Source organism: Typopeltis vanoorti, chromosome 5 (genome assembly GCF_054136105.1).
Source record: "Typopeltis vanoorti isolate ZY-2024b chromosome 5, IOZ_Tvanoo_1.0, whole genome shotgun sequence".
Classification (NCBI taxonomy): domain Eukaryota; kingdom Metazoa; phylum Arthropoda; class Arachnida; order Uropygi; family Thelyphonidae; genus Typopeltis; species Typopeltis vanoorti.
In genome coordinates, this window is record NC_143553.1 from 91894794 (window position 1) to 91916210 (window position 21417).

At 35.9% G+C, this 21417-nt stretch overlaps 1 protein-coding gene across 6 annotated transcripts in view; it reads left to right on the forward strand.

The window, feature by feature from the left end:
- The window catches only part of LOC150106649 (uncharacterized), a 366314-nt gene that overhangs the window by 245027 nt on the left and 99870 nt on the right, over positions 1–21417 (forward strand). For all 6 annotated transcript variants that reach the window (XM_090393240.1, XM_090393245.1, XM_090393244.1 and 3 more), the window contains one exon: positions 15491–15723. In XM_090393240.1, coding sequence (XP_090249366.1) covers positions 15491–15723 — 233 coding nt within the window. The remainder of the gene's footprint in view (positions 1–15490; positions 15724–21417) is intronic.

Genomic DNA, 21417 nt, shown 5'->3' on the forward strand with positions numbered 1-21417 from the left:
ACCACCACCACTAGTATTTTCACAGACAAACATCCATGCCCACAGCAGGATACAAACCCGCAACCTTCTGGCTGGAGAGCAGATACGCTAACCACCCAGCCAACCAGGCCGGTAAATACTTCAGGTGTTTTCATAATACCTGAATTATTTCCAGTGAAGGTGTAATTTGGAAATGGTTGTAAGCAGAGCTCCCTTCTTACAACCACCTTCAAATTATTAAGAAAAAGGGATCAAAAAAAGGATACATTTTTATTTACAATAATAGAATTTAATTTAATAATATAATTTTATTGTTTGGTTCAGTTTTGGAGTGGTGGAAAGTAAAAGGTTTGCTTGTTTATGTCGTGTTGCAGGTTTATTAACATATTTCTATACTTCAAAATAAACAATTTGCTGCACTCAGGTTTGTCATATGACATATATTTATATATTATTTCAAGTTATATTTTATATGAAAATCAGCTTATTCAGCTTCCCCTCCCCCTCCTCTCACTTATGTCTTCTGTTTTAATCCATCAAAAGAAATGAATAGGAACTGCTATTTCCTGTGATTAACATGCTAGAGACAGTGTTTCTTTTCAAACACAATTAAAGGTATAATACAATCAGATGACGCAAAGGGGAAAGGGTCCTCAAACATGATCCTCTTTAAGTTGTTCATTTATAGAATACAATCAGCTTATCACAAAAAAAGATAGAAACTAGTGTTTCTTTACTAATTCACAATTTTATATATGAATGTTTTGAAAGCATTCCAGAGTTTAAATGCTATATGTGATTATTACTAATTAATTAATTTTTTCAAATTAGTTTCTAAAATCAGGTAAATGTTGAAACTGTGTAGTAGTCCAAGGTCTGACAGGGACGAACTTGCCAAAAATACATTCTTGAAAGAACGTAGGACTGTATGTGGGCCATAAAAGTTACACATGACTATACTGCTGCTTAGTTTAATGATGTAATTGTATTATTTGATTCAGTTTAATGTCTCAGCAGTAAGTGACAAATGGTTATATTTATACCAAAATGAATATAAATACTTACATGTACTTATGCATTTGTTGTGGGATATAAAAAGGTCATATAAAAAAATTTTAGTTCTTAAAACATCCTACAAAAAAGAGTAAATTTAGAAAACATAAAATTATAGTATATGCATAAATATAATCTAAGATGGATGATACTTATATATTTTTTTAAAGGTCCTCTCCTCCATTCCTTGTCCCTTTCAAATATATAACTATGTTATTCATTTATATATATTTCCCTGTATCTGAGTTGCTGTTCTGACAAATTTTTAATTAAATTAGTTTTTTTTTTATTTTAAAAGAGTAATTTATCTTTAGAAATATACTTTTTTTTTTTACAAAAAAAAATTAGAGTATATTTTTTTGGAAATATACTCTACAGTGCATTATCATGAAGCATATTACTTTTAAATATTAAATTACACATATTCTTTTTATAACCAAAGAATCTGTGTCTGCTTAAACACACTCAAGGTAATAAACATTTTCAGATCATAAGTAAACAAAATTTGCTTTTAATTGACAGTATTTTGTTAGCACTCTGGTTATATGCTAAATATTGTAATTTAGGAATTCATTTATTATAATGTATCTATTGTTGGGTTGACAGCAGACTAAAGATCAGCATCAGTTTTTTTAAGGTGGAGATATGTTTAATAATACTGAAAGTGATTTAAGTGGGAAATGTGAAGTTTGCAGATAATGCAAAGTTGGGGATAGCTATGATGAAGTGAGATTGATGTGGATCTCCAGGAAGATTTAAATAGACTGTCAGTATGGGTTGACGAGTGGGACCACATATTCAGTGTTGCATAGTGTAAGGTTTTGAACGTTAGAAGGCAAAAGTGAGATACCATCCGTTCAGCTTGAGGAAGCAAAGGAAATTTATTATTATTATTATTATTATTAGCACCCCAAGACCTCATGGAGTCAGACTCATCTGGGAGGTCCTTTTATCTCACTCACTCACTCTCACACACACACACACACACACACACACACACACACACACACACACACACACACACACACACACAGCTCATCATACCGTGTTTTAAACACATTCAAACTCTTTGCAGACCACATTCTCAGGGAAGGCATTCCAATCATTCACAACTCTGCACGAAAAAAACCTGCCTCTCACACCCTCTTTATATAGTTTCCAGGGATGACCTCTGGTTCTTCCCCGATCTCTCACTATTTTCTGTAGAACCTCTCCAGCATTGATCCTATAACAACCCCTTAATAACTTGTAGGTCTCTATCATATCTCCCCTCTTCCTCCTGTCCACCAGACTCTGAAAGTTGCATCTTCTCAATCTTTCCTCATACTCGACATTCCAGAGGTCAGAAACTACCTTAGTGAGTCTCCTTTGGACCCTTTCCAACATCTCTTCATCCTTCTGAAAACCCGGTGACCAAATCTGGGCACAATAGTCCATGTGTGGCCTAATCAAAGCCTTATACAACGGAATAAGAATCTCCCTACTTCTACACGTCAGTGTCCTCTGCATCATTCCCAGAAGCCTTTGTGTTATCTTCACAATTTTGGCGATGTGTCCCCTAAATTTTAGATCCTTATCCACCATCACCCCCAGATCTCTTATTTCCTCTACCTCCAACAATATATTCTCACCAAGCATAAATTCTGCATCCCATCTTTGTTTTCCAAATTTTAAAACCTTACATTTTGCAACATTGAACTTACATCCCCATTTCCGTGCCCAATCACTCAATCAATTCAAGTCTTCTTGTAAGGCCACAACATCTTCACTACACTCCATGGTTCGTCCCAACTTTGCATCATCTGCAAACAACTGAATATCTCCATCCAAATCTTCACCTATATCATTAATATACAAGTTAAACAGCAATGGACCTAAAGCAGACCCCTGAGGCACTCCACTAGTGACTTTCCTTTTCCTGGATATCGCTCCCCCATACACAACTTGTTGATATCTATCAGATAGCCAGTCTCCAATCCAATGCACCAATCTAATATCCAGTCCTATCTGCTCTAGTTTGACTGTCAACCTATCATGAGGTACTCTATCAAAAGCCTTTGCGAAATCCAGGTATATTACTGTGTATCCTTTTCCTCTGTCCAAGGAAGCAGTCACTTTATTGTAATAAGTAACTAGGTTACTAAAACATGACTTTCCTTTAGCAAATCCATGCTGTCCATCAAAGATACTACCATTGTTATCAACCCAACTATGGATCCTAGTTTTCACAAGCTTCTCCAACAACTTAACCACAACACCTGACACACAGATAGGCCTATAGTTTGATGCTTGAGTCCGATCACCTCCTTTATGAAGTGGCACAATCTTGCCTTCCTTCTACTCCTTAGGAACTTGACCAAGTGCAAGACTCATATTAAAAAAATATGTCAAGGCAGGTGTAAACTCTCTGGCACATTCTTTCAGAATATGTGGTGATATATTATCAAGTCCCACAGCCTTATTAACATCTAGTTTACTCAACTCCCCATACACCTCTTGCTCACCTACAGTCAGTCTTTACTCCCCAACATCAACTGCTCTCAATCCCTCCATGAAGTCACATTCACAAGATTGAAAGATCTTTATGAACTGCTCATTAAGTATCTCCACCACACATTCTGCATCAGCTGTCTTTATACCATTTTCTCCAATCAATGTCATCCTTCCATAATTATTCTTTCTTTTGCTAGCTACATATCGAAAGAACCCCATAGGATTCTTTTTGGCTTCATTAGCCAACTGCTGTTCATACCTCTCTTTAGCTACCCTCACCAACCAAGTCACCCTCCTTGCTTGGTCTTTGCAGACCTCATGGAATTGGTTATTTCCACTTCTCTTATGCTGCCTCCACAATGCCCTTTTTCTCTGTATCGCATGCTTAATCTCTTTATTCATCCGTCTCACAATAAGGGACCTTGATGGCGATTGCAGACAAGGAATGAAATCTCCAGGTCACATTGCAAAAATTATTTAGTATAAATGCAAAGTAGTAAAAGAAGAAAGGAATGAAATGTGTTTAGAGTATTTTGCCAGTAATATAGCTATTATTGCTGAGAATGAGCAGGAGTTAAAGCACATAATATACAGGATGGCAGATTTATTACTAGGACATGTGGATATGTATGCAATATAAATGCAGAAAAAATAAGATGGAAAAATGGAGGTTGGAAGTAAAATATTAAAGTAGTAAAATTGTATCTTCATAGGGGCTATTCAAAAAAAAAAAAAAGATTGAAGATTTTTGTTACACATACAAAGTAGTATTGCTATGGCAAAAGAAATGTTAAAAGAAAAGAGGTCATTTATTACATACAAGCAGTAGAATAAGAAAACCATTTCAAAAAATATTTATTCAGCGACTACAGTAGAATGGAAGAAAACATGAAGAAATCTCACATGAAATAAAAGAGAAAATGATCTTAGAAAGGAAGATGCAATTCCTGGAATACATTAAGAATACAAATGGAATACAGACATATTAGAAGTGAAGATAGCAGAGAAAACAAGAAAAGGACAATCACGATGTACCTTATTTGAGAATATACTTTAACTAGAAGAAGTTTCATAAAAAAAAAAAAAATGGGGGGGAAGAGAGAGAGAGAGAGAGAAAAGCTGGTTTGGAAGGTTAGTCTGAAGAAGGAACTCACCATAGCATTAAGTACTGTCTGTTAGAATTATAGTAATGAAAACATGTATTACAGCAGTATAACATGGTATTATAATGTTAAGATATGCTGCATTCATATATTATAACCATTTATAAATACTATAATTAATAAATTCTCTGTAACTCGTGTCTAAAACATCACTAGTTTTGTTATTGTGGCAGAGAACTGCCACTGGTCATTGCTCTTATTATGGAAGCATTATCATGAAAATAATTTCAGACAGAGACCAATTTGCTTGTGCTAAATGTGAACAAGTGGAAAAAGATAATAGTAGTGTAATGATAATAACTGCATTAAAGGAAGCTGGACCTCTGTTAATAGCCCTTTTTTCATAACTTGAATAAGTTGGATCGTATATAATATAAATTCACTGATATGATAAATCATCATATGATAGTTAATAAAGAGAAAGAAAACGTTTTGGTGGAGAAATTCACCAATGCAGGAGTCCCTCACAGTCCTCTTCTGCCATTTTCTTTTACTGACCAGTAGTCCCATCCATAGTTTTGTTGTTGATGGTACTTCATTCCTAATCATTTGACAAACTCTGCAGTGCATAAACATGCCAGGCTTTCAAAGTCTTTTACAACCTGCATCTTAAACGTGATGCCTGATACCAAAATGCAGCTTAGCTCTCTTCTCACAAAAAAGATTTCAGTTCACTTTCTCTTGCCTTCATTAATACACAGAATTGCTACACAGGATCAGATCTCTCTCTCTCTCTCTCTCTCTTTTTCATTGACTAAAATTTATCTCTAGAATTTCTCTCTAGCCTGACATAGACATCACGGCAGTAGCTTTCTCAGCCTCTGAAACACTAGGCATCTTTTCCATTCAATATGTTAATATCTTTCATCCAGTTACTTAATTTAGTACCTATCCAAAATCTGCCAAATCTTAGAACTGTTTGCATATTTAGGATGCACAAAAAACTTTCCTAAACATTCTTGATGCAGTCCAGAAGTGGGTGATTTGGCTGATAGACAACCCCTCTTTCTTTAGTGAATCTCTCTGTACATGTAGTTTCACATTTATTAAGTTAAAAACTATTGTGCTGCAAATTATAACCCCTCTTTCAATAATACACTTCAACCTCCATCTCACGGAGAATCCATTTTCAGCTCTATATTTTCTACAAGTACTTCTATGGATGCTGCTTCACTGAACTGACATCTATCCATCTTCCATTTTCCATTGGGCCTGTTTAAAGAAAGAAAAAAAAAAGAACATCAGCTCTTAGCAGCCTTTTACTGTTTAACTGCAAACTCATTAACCTTCCTTTCTTGTATAGTGTGATGTGGAATTTCCATAATTAAACAATCACACATGTGCCATAGTAGAAAATTGTATTTATTTTACAAATATTTCATCTTACTGATGATGTATCATAAGACATCATCAGTAAGAGAGAAGAAGAATAGTAAGGAATTTGAACCATAGAACAGTACAATGCATGTATCAAATTTGAATCTCTCTGTACATGTAGTTTCACATTTATTAAGTTAAAAACTATTGTGCTACAAATTATAATTAATTCAGTTAATTAGTTATACTCAATTGTGTTAAATAAATTTATTATAACAATTTTCATTTTCCAAAATTTTTTGACGGTAAAGCAGTTGTTATGATTAAGGTTTGGTCAATGAAGAAGAGCTTCAGTGTGTTTGAAATATTTGTGAAATAAATAATTTTCTATTGTGGCACATGTTTGATTGTTGAACCTCCTTCTCCTATTCTTTTTTCATACCATCTGTTTCTGTTCTCTGGAACAGCCCTCCTGATGAGGTGTTCCTTTACAACTAGCACTTCCAGCTTCTTAAGAAAAATATGCCGCACTGGTTGCCCTGAGTGGTTAGTGTATCTGCTCTCCAACCAAAAAGTTGCAGGTTGGAATCCTGCCGTTGGCATGGATATTCGTGATTGTGAAAATATTAGTGGTGGTGGGCGGTAGATGGCGTAGATGTAGTTGGTGGATTGAGTGGAGACAGAGTTGTAGAGTAGGTGCCTTCCCTCGATGAGTTTTTGGACTCCTTTGGAGGTGTCATGATAATAATAATATCAATAGCTTCCTTCTTCTCTCTTGCAAAATTTAATACTAAAGCAGTCAGTCAAACAGCTATCAACGAAGTCGTGAAGTATGTACACCCAATTCTCCATTTACATGGTAGATTGGTTCCAGAAAAAATCCATGTAAATGAAAACCGTGTAAAAAAGAATACAGTGCATATGAAAAAATGGAAGAATGGTTCCAGATGTGAAAACCCAATACGAACAATAAGTTATTTTCAAACAAAACAAATGAAAATCATAGAATAAAATGCTATTTAATTTTAATGGAATATTTTTTATTTTCAATACTTATTTAATGTATATACAGGGTGGCCATAAAATACCTTTCCCTCTTTGGAGGCATCTGTAGCTAAAACCAATAAACAGAATGAGACCAAATTATATATTGAGACTTTTGAAGGCATGGGAAGATGATTTCCGTGAAAAAAAAGATTTAGTACCAAAAGTCGCCGATAGCAGAAATTTTGGCGCTGGCAGAGCTGAAAACAAGTGGATAATTACATTAAAGGCATATAAAAATGGAATAATAACATTTCGACGGTGTAAGTGACAGCCACGTCACTCATTCCAGCTGGATATGTGGCGCATTACAATGATAATAATAATAATAATAATTAAACTAAAACAACAACTTGCAAGAGACGCAGAAATTAAAGTAGTGATTGAACTCACAGGAAATAATGTTTTATTCATCAGAATCAGGATCCCCTGGACCACATATATGATTTCCAATGTGTGCTGACCTTTCTTGTGTACAACAAATTGCATCTGGTGTGCAGCATGCTCTACAGCTGAGCATAAGGAGTCGGATTGGATGTTCATAACAGCCCATTTTATGTTCTCTTTCAAGACATGCAAGTTGGGAATGCTACCAACATACACAACAGATTTCAAATACCCCCCCCCCCTCCCGCAGCCAAAAGTCACATGGAATGATGTCCGGGGATCGAGGCGACCATGCTGTCAGAAAGAACTGACCGATAACCCTCTCATTACTGAAATGCTGGCATAAAAGGCACTGTACCTTACCTTACCTATCCTCTTTGCTCCCTGCGGAACATAGGGCCTCAACCATTGACTTCCATCTGACTCTATTCAATGCTTCTTTTTTTATCTCTTTCCAGGAACGTTCCAGCCGCCTTACCTCTATTTCTAGTTCTCTTTTCCATGTTATCCTGGGTCTGCCTCTTTTCCTCTTGCCTTGGGGATTTCATTCTAGTGCAATTTTTGCTATTTCTTTATTTGGGTTCCTGATTGTGTGACATATCCAGGTCCATTTTCTTTTAGTGATTTCAGAAATGAAATCACTAAATAACAAACATAGAACCTAAAGTTCTATGTTTGTTATTTTATTTGGCCAGTATATTCCTAGTATCTTTCTCAAGCATTTTGTTTATGTAGACCTGTATTTTATTTATATTTTCCTTTGTTAGTGACCACGTCTCAGCTCCATATAGTAAAACTGGTTTAACATTAGTGTTGAAGAGCCTAATTTTGGTTTTTAATTTTATTTCTTTGGATCCCCAAATTTTCTTTATCATATTGAATGCAATCTGTGCTTTCTGGATTCTATTTTGTATGTCCTGTTTGGTTCCTCCTTGTGTGCTGATCACTGATCCCAGGTAGATAAAGTTATCTACCTGTTCCAGTGCCCTAGTATTTCAATAACTAATTCTTGTTTGGGGTTTATCTTCATTACTTTGGTCTTGTTATGATTTATTTTCAATCCACATTTATTTGCTTCCTGGTTTAAATTATCTATTTTCTTTTGGAGGTGTCGATGTTTTTGTGCCAAAAGGCATATATTGTCTGAAAAATTCAGGTCACTGATTTTATTTGACCATCCCCATTGAATGCCAATTCTTTCTTCAGATGTTTTCCTCATCACCCAGTCAATGACAGTCAGAAAGATGGTCGGGAAGAGTATACATCCTTGTCTTACTCCTGTGTTTGTTGCAAATGGTTCTGATAGTTTGCCATTATTTATTATTTGGATTTTGTATTTTTCATGAATTTTCTTTGTTATATTTATGATTTTCTGTGGAATCCTATAGTGCTTCATTAACTTCCATATAGTTTTTCTGTCTATGCTATCAAATGCACGTTCAAAGTCTATGAATCCCAAATAGGCTACTCTACCACTCTGTTGACTTCAACAATTATTCTTAATGTTATTATCTGATCAATACAAGATCTGTTTGGCAAGATCAGTTTAGTTTCAATTTCTTGTTTCATTCTTTCTAGCAAAATTCTAGTAAATACTTTACTTACAACATTTAGAAGTGAAATCCCTCTCCAATTTTTACAAAGTGTTATATCTCCCTTTTTTGGCAGTTTAACCAGGAGTCCTGTATTCCAGTCTTCTGGCCATTCCTCCTTTTCCCATATTTGATTAAATAGCAGGTGTAGCATTTCAACAGTAGTGTTTATATCTGCTTTAAGTAGTTCAGCCTGTATATTGTTACTCCCAGCTGCTTTATTGTTTTTTTTGTTTTCTTTGCTGCATGAGTTATTTCTAGTTTAGTTATAGTTCCTGTATTTATTTTAAGTATTTCTTCTTCTGGTGTTTCTGGTATTTCTTCTTCTAGGTTTTCTATTTCTCCATTTAAAATTTTTTGGAAATGTTCTACCCATCTTTTTTTCTATGTCTGCTTCATTTGTGAGTAACTTTCCTTGTTTATTTTTTACAGGCCCTTCTCTTTTAAAACTCTTCCCAGCTAGCTTTCTTGTTATCTCAAACAATCTCTTTGGGTCAAATTTACTTGCTGCTTCTTCAGCCTCTTTACACATTTCCTCCAGGAAAACTCTTTTATCTTTCCTTGCACTTTCTTTTTACCTGTCCATTTTTAAGCCTATATCTTTCATTTATCCTATTTCTTTTATTTTACTTGCAGAAGTGTATTCCATAAAGCTTTCCTTTCTTCACATAATTTGATGGTTTCTTCAGAGATCCATTGTTTGTGATTCCTACTGTGCCTTCCCAGAACTTCTTCGGCAGTACTAATAAATACATTGTTTATTTTTTCCCAGTTCTCTTCAATATCTATTTCCTTATGTTGTTCTACAAGGCTTTCATGTTTATTCCTTAATGTTACTTTATATTTGTCTTTCATATCCTTGTTTTTCAGTTTGGATATATTGTATTTAATTCTTTGGTTTTTGCCTTTAAATATTTTTTTTAGTTTCATTTTTATTTTTGCAATCAATAATAAGTGGTCTGTAAAGGCATCTGCACCTCTCTGAAACTCTTAACATCCATCAAAGAGGTTCTCCAAGGTCTGTTTATTAAAGTATGGTCTATTTGGTTTTTGGATTTCTTATCAGGTGATATCCAAGTCTGTTTATGATGTCTTTATGTTTAAATACGGTTCCTCCTATGATCATATCATTGAAAGTGCAAAAGTCTTTTAGGATTTCCCCATTTTCTTTACAGTTTCCTAAACCTTCTTTTCCCATTATTCGTTCATATCCCATATTACTATTTCCTACTTTTGCATTCATGTCACCTATAATTAAAAGCATATCTTTATTTTTGACTTCATCTACTTCTTTTTGCAGAAAAGTCTTCTTTCTCTTCTGTTTTTGCATTGTTTGTTGGTCCATATATGTTTATTATAGTCACATTTCTGTATTTAGTTTTAAATCTAGCTTTGATGATTCTTTCAGAAACCAGTTTCCATTCAATTAGTGCTCTTCTAGCATCTATTGTTAGCATGAAAGCTACACCTTTGCTATGTGTGTCATCTTCATTCTGGTTTCCAGAATATAAAATGTATTTGTTTGTTGTTAGTTGGATTTCTCTGCTACCATTCCATCTTGTCTCGTTTAGACCTAGTATTTCTATTTTGTATCTTTCCATTTCTCTGGTTAGTAAGTTAGCTTTTCCACTTTCATACAAAGTCCTAATATTCCAGCATCCAATTTTAGTTAAAAGTTTTCGGCTAAAGAGGTTTTTTCTTGGAGTTTTCCACCTGTCAGCTTCCCAATGGGGCTTTCACTGGCTTGCTTCTTTTCCTAGTACTTCTCCCTCTTGGTTTTTGTGTCAGTTTTCCAACAATGGTTGAGGTTTCTGTAGCAATATGTTCTTTCTATGTTATGGTTGCTGGCCACAAGTACAACCCTCCTCCTTTTTCATCTGGGTTTGGGACCTGCAATGGCAGAGTTAAAAGGCACTGTACTGAACGTTCAACGTGTGGCTGTGCTCCATCCTGCATAAAAATTATGGAGTCCAAACATTGTCTTTGCTGCAATGCCGGAATGACAAAATTTTCCAGCATTTGTCGATAAATCTCTCCAGTAATGGAGCAGGTTACAGGACCTGTAGGGGTAATACGCTTAAAAAAGTATGGGCCTATTATGAAATTGGCTGTGAAACCACACCACACGGTTACTTTTGGAGAATGCAGTGGTACTTGCTGGATCGCTTGGGGATGTTGAGATGCCCAAATTCTGCAGTTGTGAGTGTTGACTGACCCATTCAGATAAAAATGAACCTCATCACCCCACAATATTCTCCAAGGCCAGTCATTGTCGACCTTCATTCGGGCAAGAAATGTTAGCGTGAAGATCATGCGCTTATCATAATCTGCGGTAGTTAGTGCTTGCACATGACTGAACTTATACGGATAGAAGTAAAGCATTTTCCGTAAGATTTTCCAGACTGTATCATAAGCCATATCAAGTTTGCATGCTATGTCACGAGCACATGGACCAGTACTGGTCCCTGTGTCGTCGAGCACTGCAGTAGCAAAGTCTGTTACTGTCTCTTCTTGCACTGCTTTCCATCCTCTGCCAGGTCTAACTCCTAGTGATCCAGTTTCTTCAAACTTCTTAATCATAGCTCTCAGTGTTACAGCTGACATAGGACCTGTACGCAGGTTATGAAGCTTTCTAAATTCCCAAAGGGCTGCTACAGCATTAAGGTAAAACAACTTCCATTTAAGTAGAGCATGCTGAGGCAAGGTAGGACTCATAGTGAGCACAATTCATCAGTGCTGCTATCACATACACACAGTAAAATTTGCATAATCCTTTTTACCTGCGTTTACTGCAAATATTTGACTGCTTTGGCTTCACCAGCGCCAAAAATTGCCCTATTGGCGACTTTTGGTACTAAATCTTTTTTTCGCAGAATTCATCTCCCCATTCCTTCGAAAGTCTCAATATAAAATGTGGTCTCATTCTGTGTATTAGTTTTAGCTACAGATAGCTCCAAAGAGGGAAAGTTAATTTATGACCACCCTGTACGTATGTATCTTTTTTTTAAAGAAAATAGTGTGTCACTAATAAAACAGAAATTCAAAAAGGCCCAAATACGCCAGCGCATATGGTTATTAGTTAAATTTTATTTGCCATCACTTTCTGATAGTAGCCGCATTCTTTTGTGTGAGACTGGAATTAAATCGCATCCATCACTTGAAACACATTGGCCATCCTCTTCGTACTGCAATGGCAAAACATTTTCTTCAGTAAAAGGAACTAAATTAACACTAATTTCCAATAATTCTGAAGGTCAATTTTTTTTTAAATTTATTTTTATTTTTTTATCACAAACTGTGTAATTATTCGTTGATATCCTGTTTTGACTAGATCTTTTTATAATTCTTCATATCGTACTATACATGACTTCAGTTCACGTTTAAACTGTTCAGCTCGTTCAGTATTTGGATCATGTGTAAGAAAATTACTTTGCAATTTACTAGCCATTTGAAGCCCTTCTTTAATTAATCCTGCAGTGAGTGGAATCTCTTCTTCTTCATCATCATCATCACTTTTTTTCTTTTTCATTGAGATTCTCAAGGACAGCTTCTATTATTTCGTCATCACTAACAGCCTCGTCGACCATCAATTCTTCAATATCTGCAGTTGAAAATCATCAAATCCTTCTCCGTCAACTGCATGTGCTAATCTGATGATATTGGGATATTCAGTTGTATGCAAAGGTACAGGGTTTATCTTTTTCATGCATTATGGCCAAGTAGCTTTCCAGCATGCATTTAATTATCAGAATTGATGGTTTCAATTCTGATAATGCCAACTTAGTAAGTTTGATGCAATCCAAAATAGAAAATTTCTTCCACACGTTAATAACTGTCAGTAGATTATCCTTATTTAGTTTATCCAAAATTTATTGGAATTTTCTTCTTATTTAGTAAGTTTTGAAGGTAGAGATCACACCCTGGTCTAGTGGTTGTATTAAGGATGTTATATTAGGTGGAAGAAAACAAAATTCCACATTTGGGTGTTCTAAAACAGGATGAATAGGCACGTTGTCTATAATCAATAAAACTTTAAAGGCCAGATTTTTTTTTTCCCCATCAAATACCGTTTAGCTTCTGGAACGAAACGCTGATGGAACCATTCATTAAAAATTTCTTTTGTAACCCAACCTTTTTTGTTTGCCTTCCAGTGCACTGGTAGGTGGTAAAATAATTCATTGCCTTGTCAATGGTCTTAGACACGAACTCTATTGCACAAACAAAACACAGGATAACATTTTGAATTGTAAACAAGAAATGATTGTTTAGCAAACAGCTTAACTCCTTCCAAGCAGCTGTATTTAGGCGGGCCTCCCGTGGCGGACCAACTTAACTTCGAGGAATCAGCATAGCACCCCTTCTGTTCCAGGAACCAACTGTAAGTGAATATAATGGATCATCTGTTGGCTTAACGTCGGGGAATCGTAATTACAAAAATTGATTTTTTTGTTGTCTCCACAACTGTCTACATTCTGTAGTGTAGAGTAATATCTGATATTTAAAACATCGAGGGAGTTCCCCAAAATTCAAATTTAAGTACATATGTACTGTTCTAGGAAATGATAATTATAATGGAAATACCCTTTTTAACAGAACTGAATTCAAACAGACATTTTAAAACTAAGCACCATTTGAACCATGTTAAATCAAAATATGCTGTGTAAAAAGAGAATTGCTTTTGTTTTCTAAACCGTGTTATTTCGAAATCATAAAAAAAGCTGTGTAAAAAGAGAATTAGCTGTATTGTTCAAACAACAACAGCCATAATTCTAAAAACATTATTTTGATTTTGACAATATCTAAAGCCTTGGTGGAATGCAGAGTGCCAAGCAGTCAAAACAGATCTAGACAGAACACGAAGTATATTTCATGGATATCCTACCACATCAAATCTAACTGCTTTTAACCTCTCTACCAGTCTCTGGTGGATGAAATAGTGAGACCTAATTGCACTTCTTATTCATATTATTTCAATAGGTGTTACAGAATCGTATCCAGATTTTGCTGGATGTCTATAGACATCATGGCTGACTGGGGTGCCAAAGCGTGTTATGCGAGATGTCAGAATCCATGGCAGTCTTGGATGCAATTTACATTATCGATTAATCAAACAACCGGTGCAAAAATTATATGGAATAAAATCTGGAAAATCAACCCGATAACAAACCCTGACTAGTTTATATGTCTCAATCATATCCCCTCCCTTCCTCCTATTCACGAGGCTCTCTTAAATAATGATAAATTATAAGAAATAAGGGCTCCCAATAGTGCTGCACTTTCAGTGTGTTTATAGATTTATTTATTTATTTCAACCTAAATATCCTATTGTATAACAAATTCAAATATCTACACAACATATGGAGGGAAGTAATCATACAGAAGGCAAATAGTTTCAGACAAGGGGATGTTAATAAATAACAAAACACTTTCAAAGTGGACTTATTAATGTACAGTTCACACATTTGGGATGGTGCAGCACTAGAAATCTCTCTTAAAAATGTTTGATGCTATCTAAAAAAGAGCAGTCTAGTAAATAGATGACTTTTGTCTCATAGACTTGCTCTAATCACTTTCTCATGGATGTTCTTTTCTGCCGTCTCATTCTTTTGTAGTTATTTTCCTGATCACTCTTTTACTGAACTTAACTTTTCTCTTTTCCTTTAAGTCTGTTAAAGCACAAGTAGCTGCTAGTCAACATCCATTTATTGTTCATCTTCAAACCTACTGAATCTGTTGCTTTTGCTCATTTGGATGCTTTCCCTGGAAACCTCTAACTGTTCACAAAATATATTTTTCTGAACTATTTGTCCCTACACACTGATGTGTTAGATTTGCAGTCTCTTGTGTGCAGGGTTTTAATATATTAAAACACTCAAGATACTTTTTTTACTATGTCTGTATTTGATTGCCAGTCTTCTTTGTCCCATTCCTCACATACCACCTCCAGTTATGTATATGGACATGGTGCTAATTATTTTCACTTGAAATCAGGCCACCATGCTAGAAAAGGTTTGCCTTGCTTAAGAGAAAGAGAGATGGTTCAAATACAGAGTCTCTAGTGGTGTTCTCTGCTGCTGTCATCCTAAACAATAGATTTTCTAATCATATCCTGCTGGGTAGGAATTACATTTTACTTGATGTACTAAATTTGTTCAATTTTCACACTTTTTGGCATTATGGCATTTTGCCTATTGAGAACAGATAAAAAAAAACATGGAAGTTAGCTGAAAATGTATTATATTTTATTTATATTTCTTATCATAATAATTTCTGTGGTCATGATTGCAAAACATTTTTCTATGTACACTGTCTGTTAGAAGTTTTAATTATTTTGTTCTGGTTAAAAGTTTTAAATAATAAATTAGTGATGGCTGTTCTTTTATGTGTTTGAAATATATATACTTAAAATTATTATTTAATGAAAATATACATATAATGTGCTTTTTTTCTCCCCTTTAATAGAACAAAATCCTGCAAGGTTATCCCAACAACGTTATGTTGGAAATTCCAGGACTACTAATCGGCCACCAGCTTCATCCTATATTAGTCGTACAGAACTAAATCAGGAAATTCAACGTTTAGGAAGTCTTTGTGAAGCCAGAACAAAGGAATTAAATCTTCTAAAATTGAAATTAAGGCATGCAGCTCTTGGATTTGATGCTTTTGCTGTGCTTGTGAAATACTTGACAGAAGAGGTAATTGAAAAAACAAATTATTATAACAGTGTATCATCGAGTTAGTTATGAATGTAACATTGAGACATTTGTATTGTCATTTAAAACCACTTGTTGAATATCATTGAAGTTTGAAGCAACATGTAGTAGTTCCTGGCAAATGTTATTATTAGACCATCAGAGAGTCAAGGACTCATTGAGGGAGGCCATACATCACCCACATCAGTTTGTCATACCATCTCTTAAATTCATTCACACTAGATGCACTCACTACTTCAACAGGCAGACTGTTCCACTCACACACTCACTGCACTGTGAGAGAAAAATCTAGCTCTTATCTCTTTCTTGACTGCACACAAACTTAACTTCCTTGGATGCTCCCTTGTGCTCTCTCCACATTCTATATAATGAAAAATTTTATCAAATGATATCCTGTAAAGCCTTTCAAAAATTTATAGACCTCTATCATAGCATCCTCCCCTCTTTTCTGTTTACTAGTGTCTGCAGTCCACATACTCTTAATCTGTTCTCGTAATCTACATTCCATAATCCTGATATCATCTTTGTAATGCTTGTTTGCAGCTTTTGCTCAGTTTCTTTATCCCTTTGGAACCCAGGAGACGCACACAGCAATCCAAGGCCTGTAAAGAGGACAAAATGGCTTCCACATCATTAAATGTTATCGTTTGTTTCAATCTTGCAATTATCCTCTGAGTTATATTTCCAATTTTTGAATGTGACATTTGAACCTCAACATTCTGTCTCACCATAACTCCAAGATCTCTAGTGCTGCATCAGTTACTCCAAGCATAATCCTGACAATATAATATGCTGTTGGTTATCACATTATGCTAAAATGTATAACTTTGAATTAATAGCCATTATCATTTGCTCACACTTCCAGCCTATTCAAATCACCTTGTAGCATCTCTGATTGTCATGCCTATCTTTGTATCATCAGCAAACAACTGAAGATCTCCTATCAGCCTCTTTTCAATATCACTAATGTATAGATTAAACAACAATGGTCCAAGGACTGATCCTTGGGGCACACCATTGGTCACCTTAAATCTGGCAGATTCACATTCATATATACCACTTTCTGATACCTGTCTGTCAGCCACCCACTTATTCAAACAAATAGTTTGCATTCCAATCTGATATTCTCAAGTTTATGCAACAGTCTCTCATGTGGGTCCTATCCAGTGCCTTAGAAAAGTCCAACAGTATTATAGTGTATCCATTTCCTTTATACAACTCAGCTGTAACATTATTATTATAAACTTCAGTTATTTCCCATCTGTTTAGACTTAAGTGTTGATTGAAGCTCATTTATTGGTTAATCAGAATGATGACAGCATTAGGAATGAATTAAAGCATAAATGAATGAAGGAAATGGAATTTATACAGCTACTACTAAGAGATAATTACTTGAGACAACATATAACGGAGGGGTTTGAGAGTGCTGAATCTTGTCATACCATCAGTGAACTACTAATAACCAATGTAGCCACACATCCTCTGCTTGAAGATCAGTCAATGTAATCTTGACCTGGGAAATTGCCAGATATTCTGAATTTTCACTTAAGAAGGGAAATTATGTGAAATTACATAATAGATGTTTATGACAAAGTGAGAAGTCAGCTTAGAGCCATGCTATGACATAAGAATTTGAAGGGAGGAGAGATGTTAGCAGTGTATGGTAGATGATCAAGGTGTATTTGAAAAAAGCAGTATCAGACTGTATACCCAGAACAGGAGGATAAATCACATTGGAGTTAGATGAATTAGTAGCATCATGAAGCAGGAGTTGCAGAAAAAAGAAAAAGGCAATCAACAAACCCATCAGCAGTACTAGGAATAGACAAGAAGGTTGACCTATATAGTAAAAAAGGCCAAGCTAATTATGAAAGGAAGTTAGCTGATGAGGCAAAGAGAAATCTCAAAGAATTCTTTTGATGTGTGGCAAATAAGGGGAAGAATGACTAGAAGGATGACTTTAACAAGTGTTGATGGTAGGGAGGTAACAGAGTGAGTGTTTTGCAAGCATAGGGATATTGCATGCCAAATGTGACATTGACTAATAGAAACATAGAGGTAGATGAATTAGAGGTGTTTATGCAATAGCATAAACACCTCTAAGAACCTGCAGAACCTTAATGTGAACACAGCTGAATTAGATGCTGTATCAGACCATATGTTACAAGAATATGCAAAGGATGAGGCACCTCTGACCAAGCTGTGTAAGTCAGTTTGGAGATGGTGGCAAGAGATCAAAATAGTTCAAAAGAGAGTAGACTGAATAAAGGAGGCTTCAAACAGAAGCAGATTATAGGCTAGTCAGTAACTAAGGAGTGGTTGTTAAGGTATTGAAGAAGTTGGTAAAAAAACAGAATTCAGAACTGGTGGACAGGAATATAATACTTTATAGGATTCATCATAGTTTTATAAAGGATGGGTCTTGTATTAGTAATTTGCTTACTTTTTAAAGTGAAAATTGAATTGGATAAAGGAAATGTCCAGCACTGAGTAGCCATATCCTTGGGACTTTGTTGTATAAATTGGAACAAATGAGGATGGACACAAAGCTAGTAACTGGGATAAAAGGGTTGCTGATAGTAAATTCCTGCAGGATGACTTAAATAGACACTGCAGTATGACATAAGTAAATAGCTGCCAGTTTAATGTGAATGAGTGTATTGTTCATGCACTTTGGGATGAAGAGATTATGGGCTGTGTACTTTAGTGATGGAACTGAATTGCTGAAAAATGAACTGAGTTCAGGGATTTGGGTGATGTAAACTAGGAGTTGAAGTTTAGAGGGAATATTGCAAAGATGGCAGAATAGCACATCAGATTATATGGTTGTTAAAGAACACACACTGACAAGGTGAGCTAGCATGGTTACCATTGCACTTTTATGAGACTTTAATAAGGCCACATCTGGGCTACTCCATGCAGATGTGGTTGCCTGGGTTCCATGGGGAGGAAGAAGTGGTGGAAAGGATTGTGGCAGGTCTGTGCAATGCTTCTTATGAGAATAGATTGAAGGTCTGTAGGTTTCAAAAACTGGACAATCTGCAAAAAAGAGAGAACATGATAGAAGCATAAGTTATTGTTGTTATTATTATTATTCAGGCCTCCATAGAGTCAAAAGACTCATCATGGGAGGTCCTTCCTAAGAAACACAAAGTCTATCAGGACTCATCGAGGGAGGTCCTCCCCTAAGAAACAAAGTCTATCATGCACTCCTTGAACTCATTGACTGTTCTTGCTTTCACCACTCCATCAGGCAATGCATTCCATGGCTCAACCACCCTCTATGCAAAGAAACCACTCCTCACCCTCTTGCTCACAGTTTCCTTTCATAACTTCCAGGGATGGCCTCCTGTCCTCACTCCTTTCTGCTGTTCAACCAAGCGAAAGAACTCCCCAGTGTCAACCCTGTAACCACCTCTCAACAGTTTAAAAGTCTCAATCATATCACCTCTCCTTCTTCTATCCACCAAACTCTGCAGTCCACATTCCCTCAGCCGATTCTCATAACTCTCATTGTACAGTCCTGAAACCATCTTTGTTATCCGCCTTTGTACTCTTTCCAGAGTTAATTTATCCCCATTCAAATCCTGGGGACCAAATCTGAGAACAATAGTCTAAGTGTGGTCTGATCAGGGTCTTATACAGCGGAATGATAACTGTTTTATCTCGCCAGGTCAGTGTCCTTCTCATTATTGCAACAATCTTCTGTGTTACGTTTGCCACCTTTGCAATATGTCCCCTAAATTTCAGGTTTCTATCAATCATCAACCCCAGATCTCGTCTTCCCTACTTCCTCCAGTATAGCTTCTCCAATAGATGCAGCGTCCCATCGATGTGTCCCCGGTCTCAAGACCTTACATTTTGCTGCATTAAACCGATACTCCCATTCATTTGCTTATCTATCTAGCTTATTCAAATCCTCTTGCAAGGCTATCCCATCTACACTATTACTAATAATCCTTCCCCGTTTTGCATCATCTGCAAACAACTGAATATCCCCTTGCAATCCACTGACAATGTCATTGATATAAAGGTTAAATAATATAGATCCCAGTACTCAGCCCTGTGGGACCCCACTTGTAACCCTCTGCTTCCTTGAAACTGCCCCACCATACACAACTCTCTGATACCTATCGGACAGCCAATTCTGAATCCAGTTGACCAATCTGACATCCAGACCCATGTGCTGCAACTTAAATATCAGCTTATCATGTGGCACCCTGTCAAATGCCTTTGCTAAGCCTAAGAAAATGGCAGTATATGCCTTTCCCTCATCTACTGCTCTTGTAACTTTATTATAAAATGCTAGCATATTACTAAAACAAGAGCAACTCTTCACAAATCCATGTTGACTCTCACAGATAACATTGCCCTCATCTTCCCAATGCTGTATATGGTCCTTCACTACTTTCTCCAAGATCTTACTAACTACTGATGACACACAAACTGGTCTATAATTAGACACTTCCAGTCTGCTACTTCCCTTATGCAATGGCACTATCTTACCTTCCTTCCATTCCGTGGGTACCTTTCCAGCAGCCAGACTTTCATTGAAAAGCCAGGTCAAAGGCACTGTCAGTTTCCTAGCACATTCTCTCAAAACTCGTGGTGAAATACCATCCAGTCCCACAGCTTTACTGACATCCAGAGTACTCAGTATTTGAAACACACTTTCCTCCTGTAACTCTAAACCTTGAACCTGTCCCATCCTTCTAGCATTAAAACTGACTCTTCCAAGGATTTTATAGAATTGTCACCAAAGACTTTTTTAATACATGGTTGGAAAGAACAGAACAGGCGGAATCACTGCAAAAATTATATGAGTGTGGTTAGCGAGGGTATTAGGTCTAGAATTTTTTACTTGGATGGTGGTAAATAGGTTACTAGTGGTGATTGTGAGTGCTTCATTGATGAATGAGTTCAAGGAGAGGTGTGATAGGCATTATATGAAAGTATTGTGTTAGAATGTCTCTCTCTCTTTCTTACAATGAGGCTTTGACTCCATGGAGATGCTCAATAATGATAATAATAGTTTAATAACTTTGATGTTTCACCTCTGTCACAGGGACATCATTAGGGATACAGTATAAGAACTGTAGCATGAGACACTCAAAAATAAGTGGAAGTGAATTAGACTGAAAGTCTCAAATTCTAGGAATAGCACCCTTAATTATTGGGCAGAAGGTCTAAGAATTGCAGCATACATGAAGGTGGTAGGATTTCCCTCGTGGAAATTATGGCCAGAAGAACACATGCAATTAACAGAAAATATACACTGCCCTCAGTTCATTTACTTTGTCTGTCAATCCAAACAGCAACTAACAATTTCAGTTTTACCCATTCACATTTATTGAAGCTGGGTTGTTTTTTAAACTGCTACTAATTCCAAAAAAAAAAAAAGTCTGTACTTTTTACTTTTATGCACAAGAATTCATTTACAAAAAATAAATTTCTCTGACATTTGATTTTCTCAGTACTGAATGAGAATTTTTTCACTCTTAAGGCTTGTGTCTGGTCTCTGAAGAGAACCAACCAGTTCGAAACAGCTGTCAGGTCAGTGAAACCTTAAAAAAATGCACTAATAAAAGGTGAATATATGGATGCGTGGGCAGCACTCACGTTTTCTAAGTAGTGTAAACTAAGGCAACTCAAATGCCAAGGATTGTATTCTCTTAA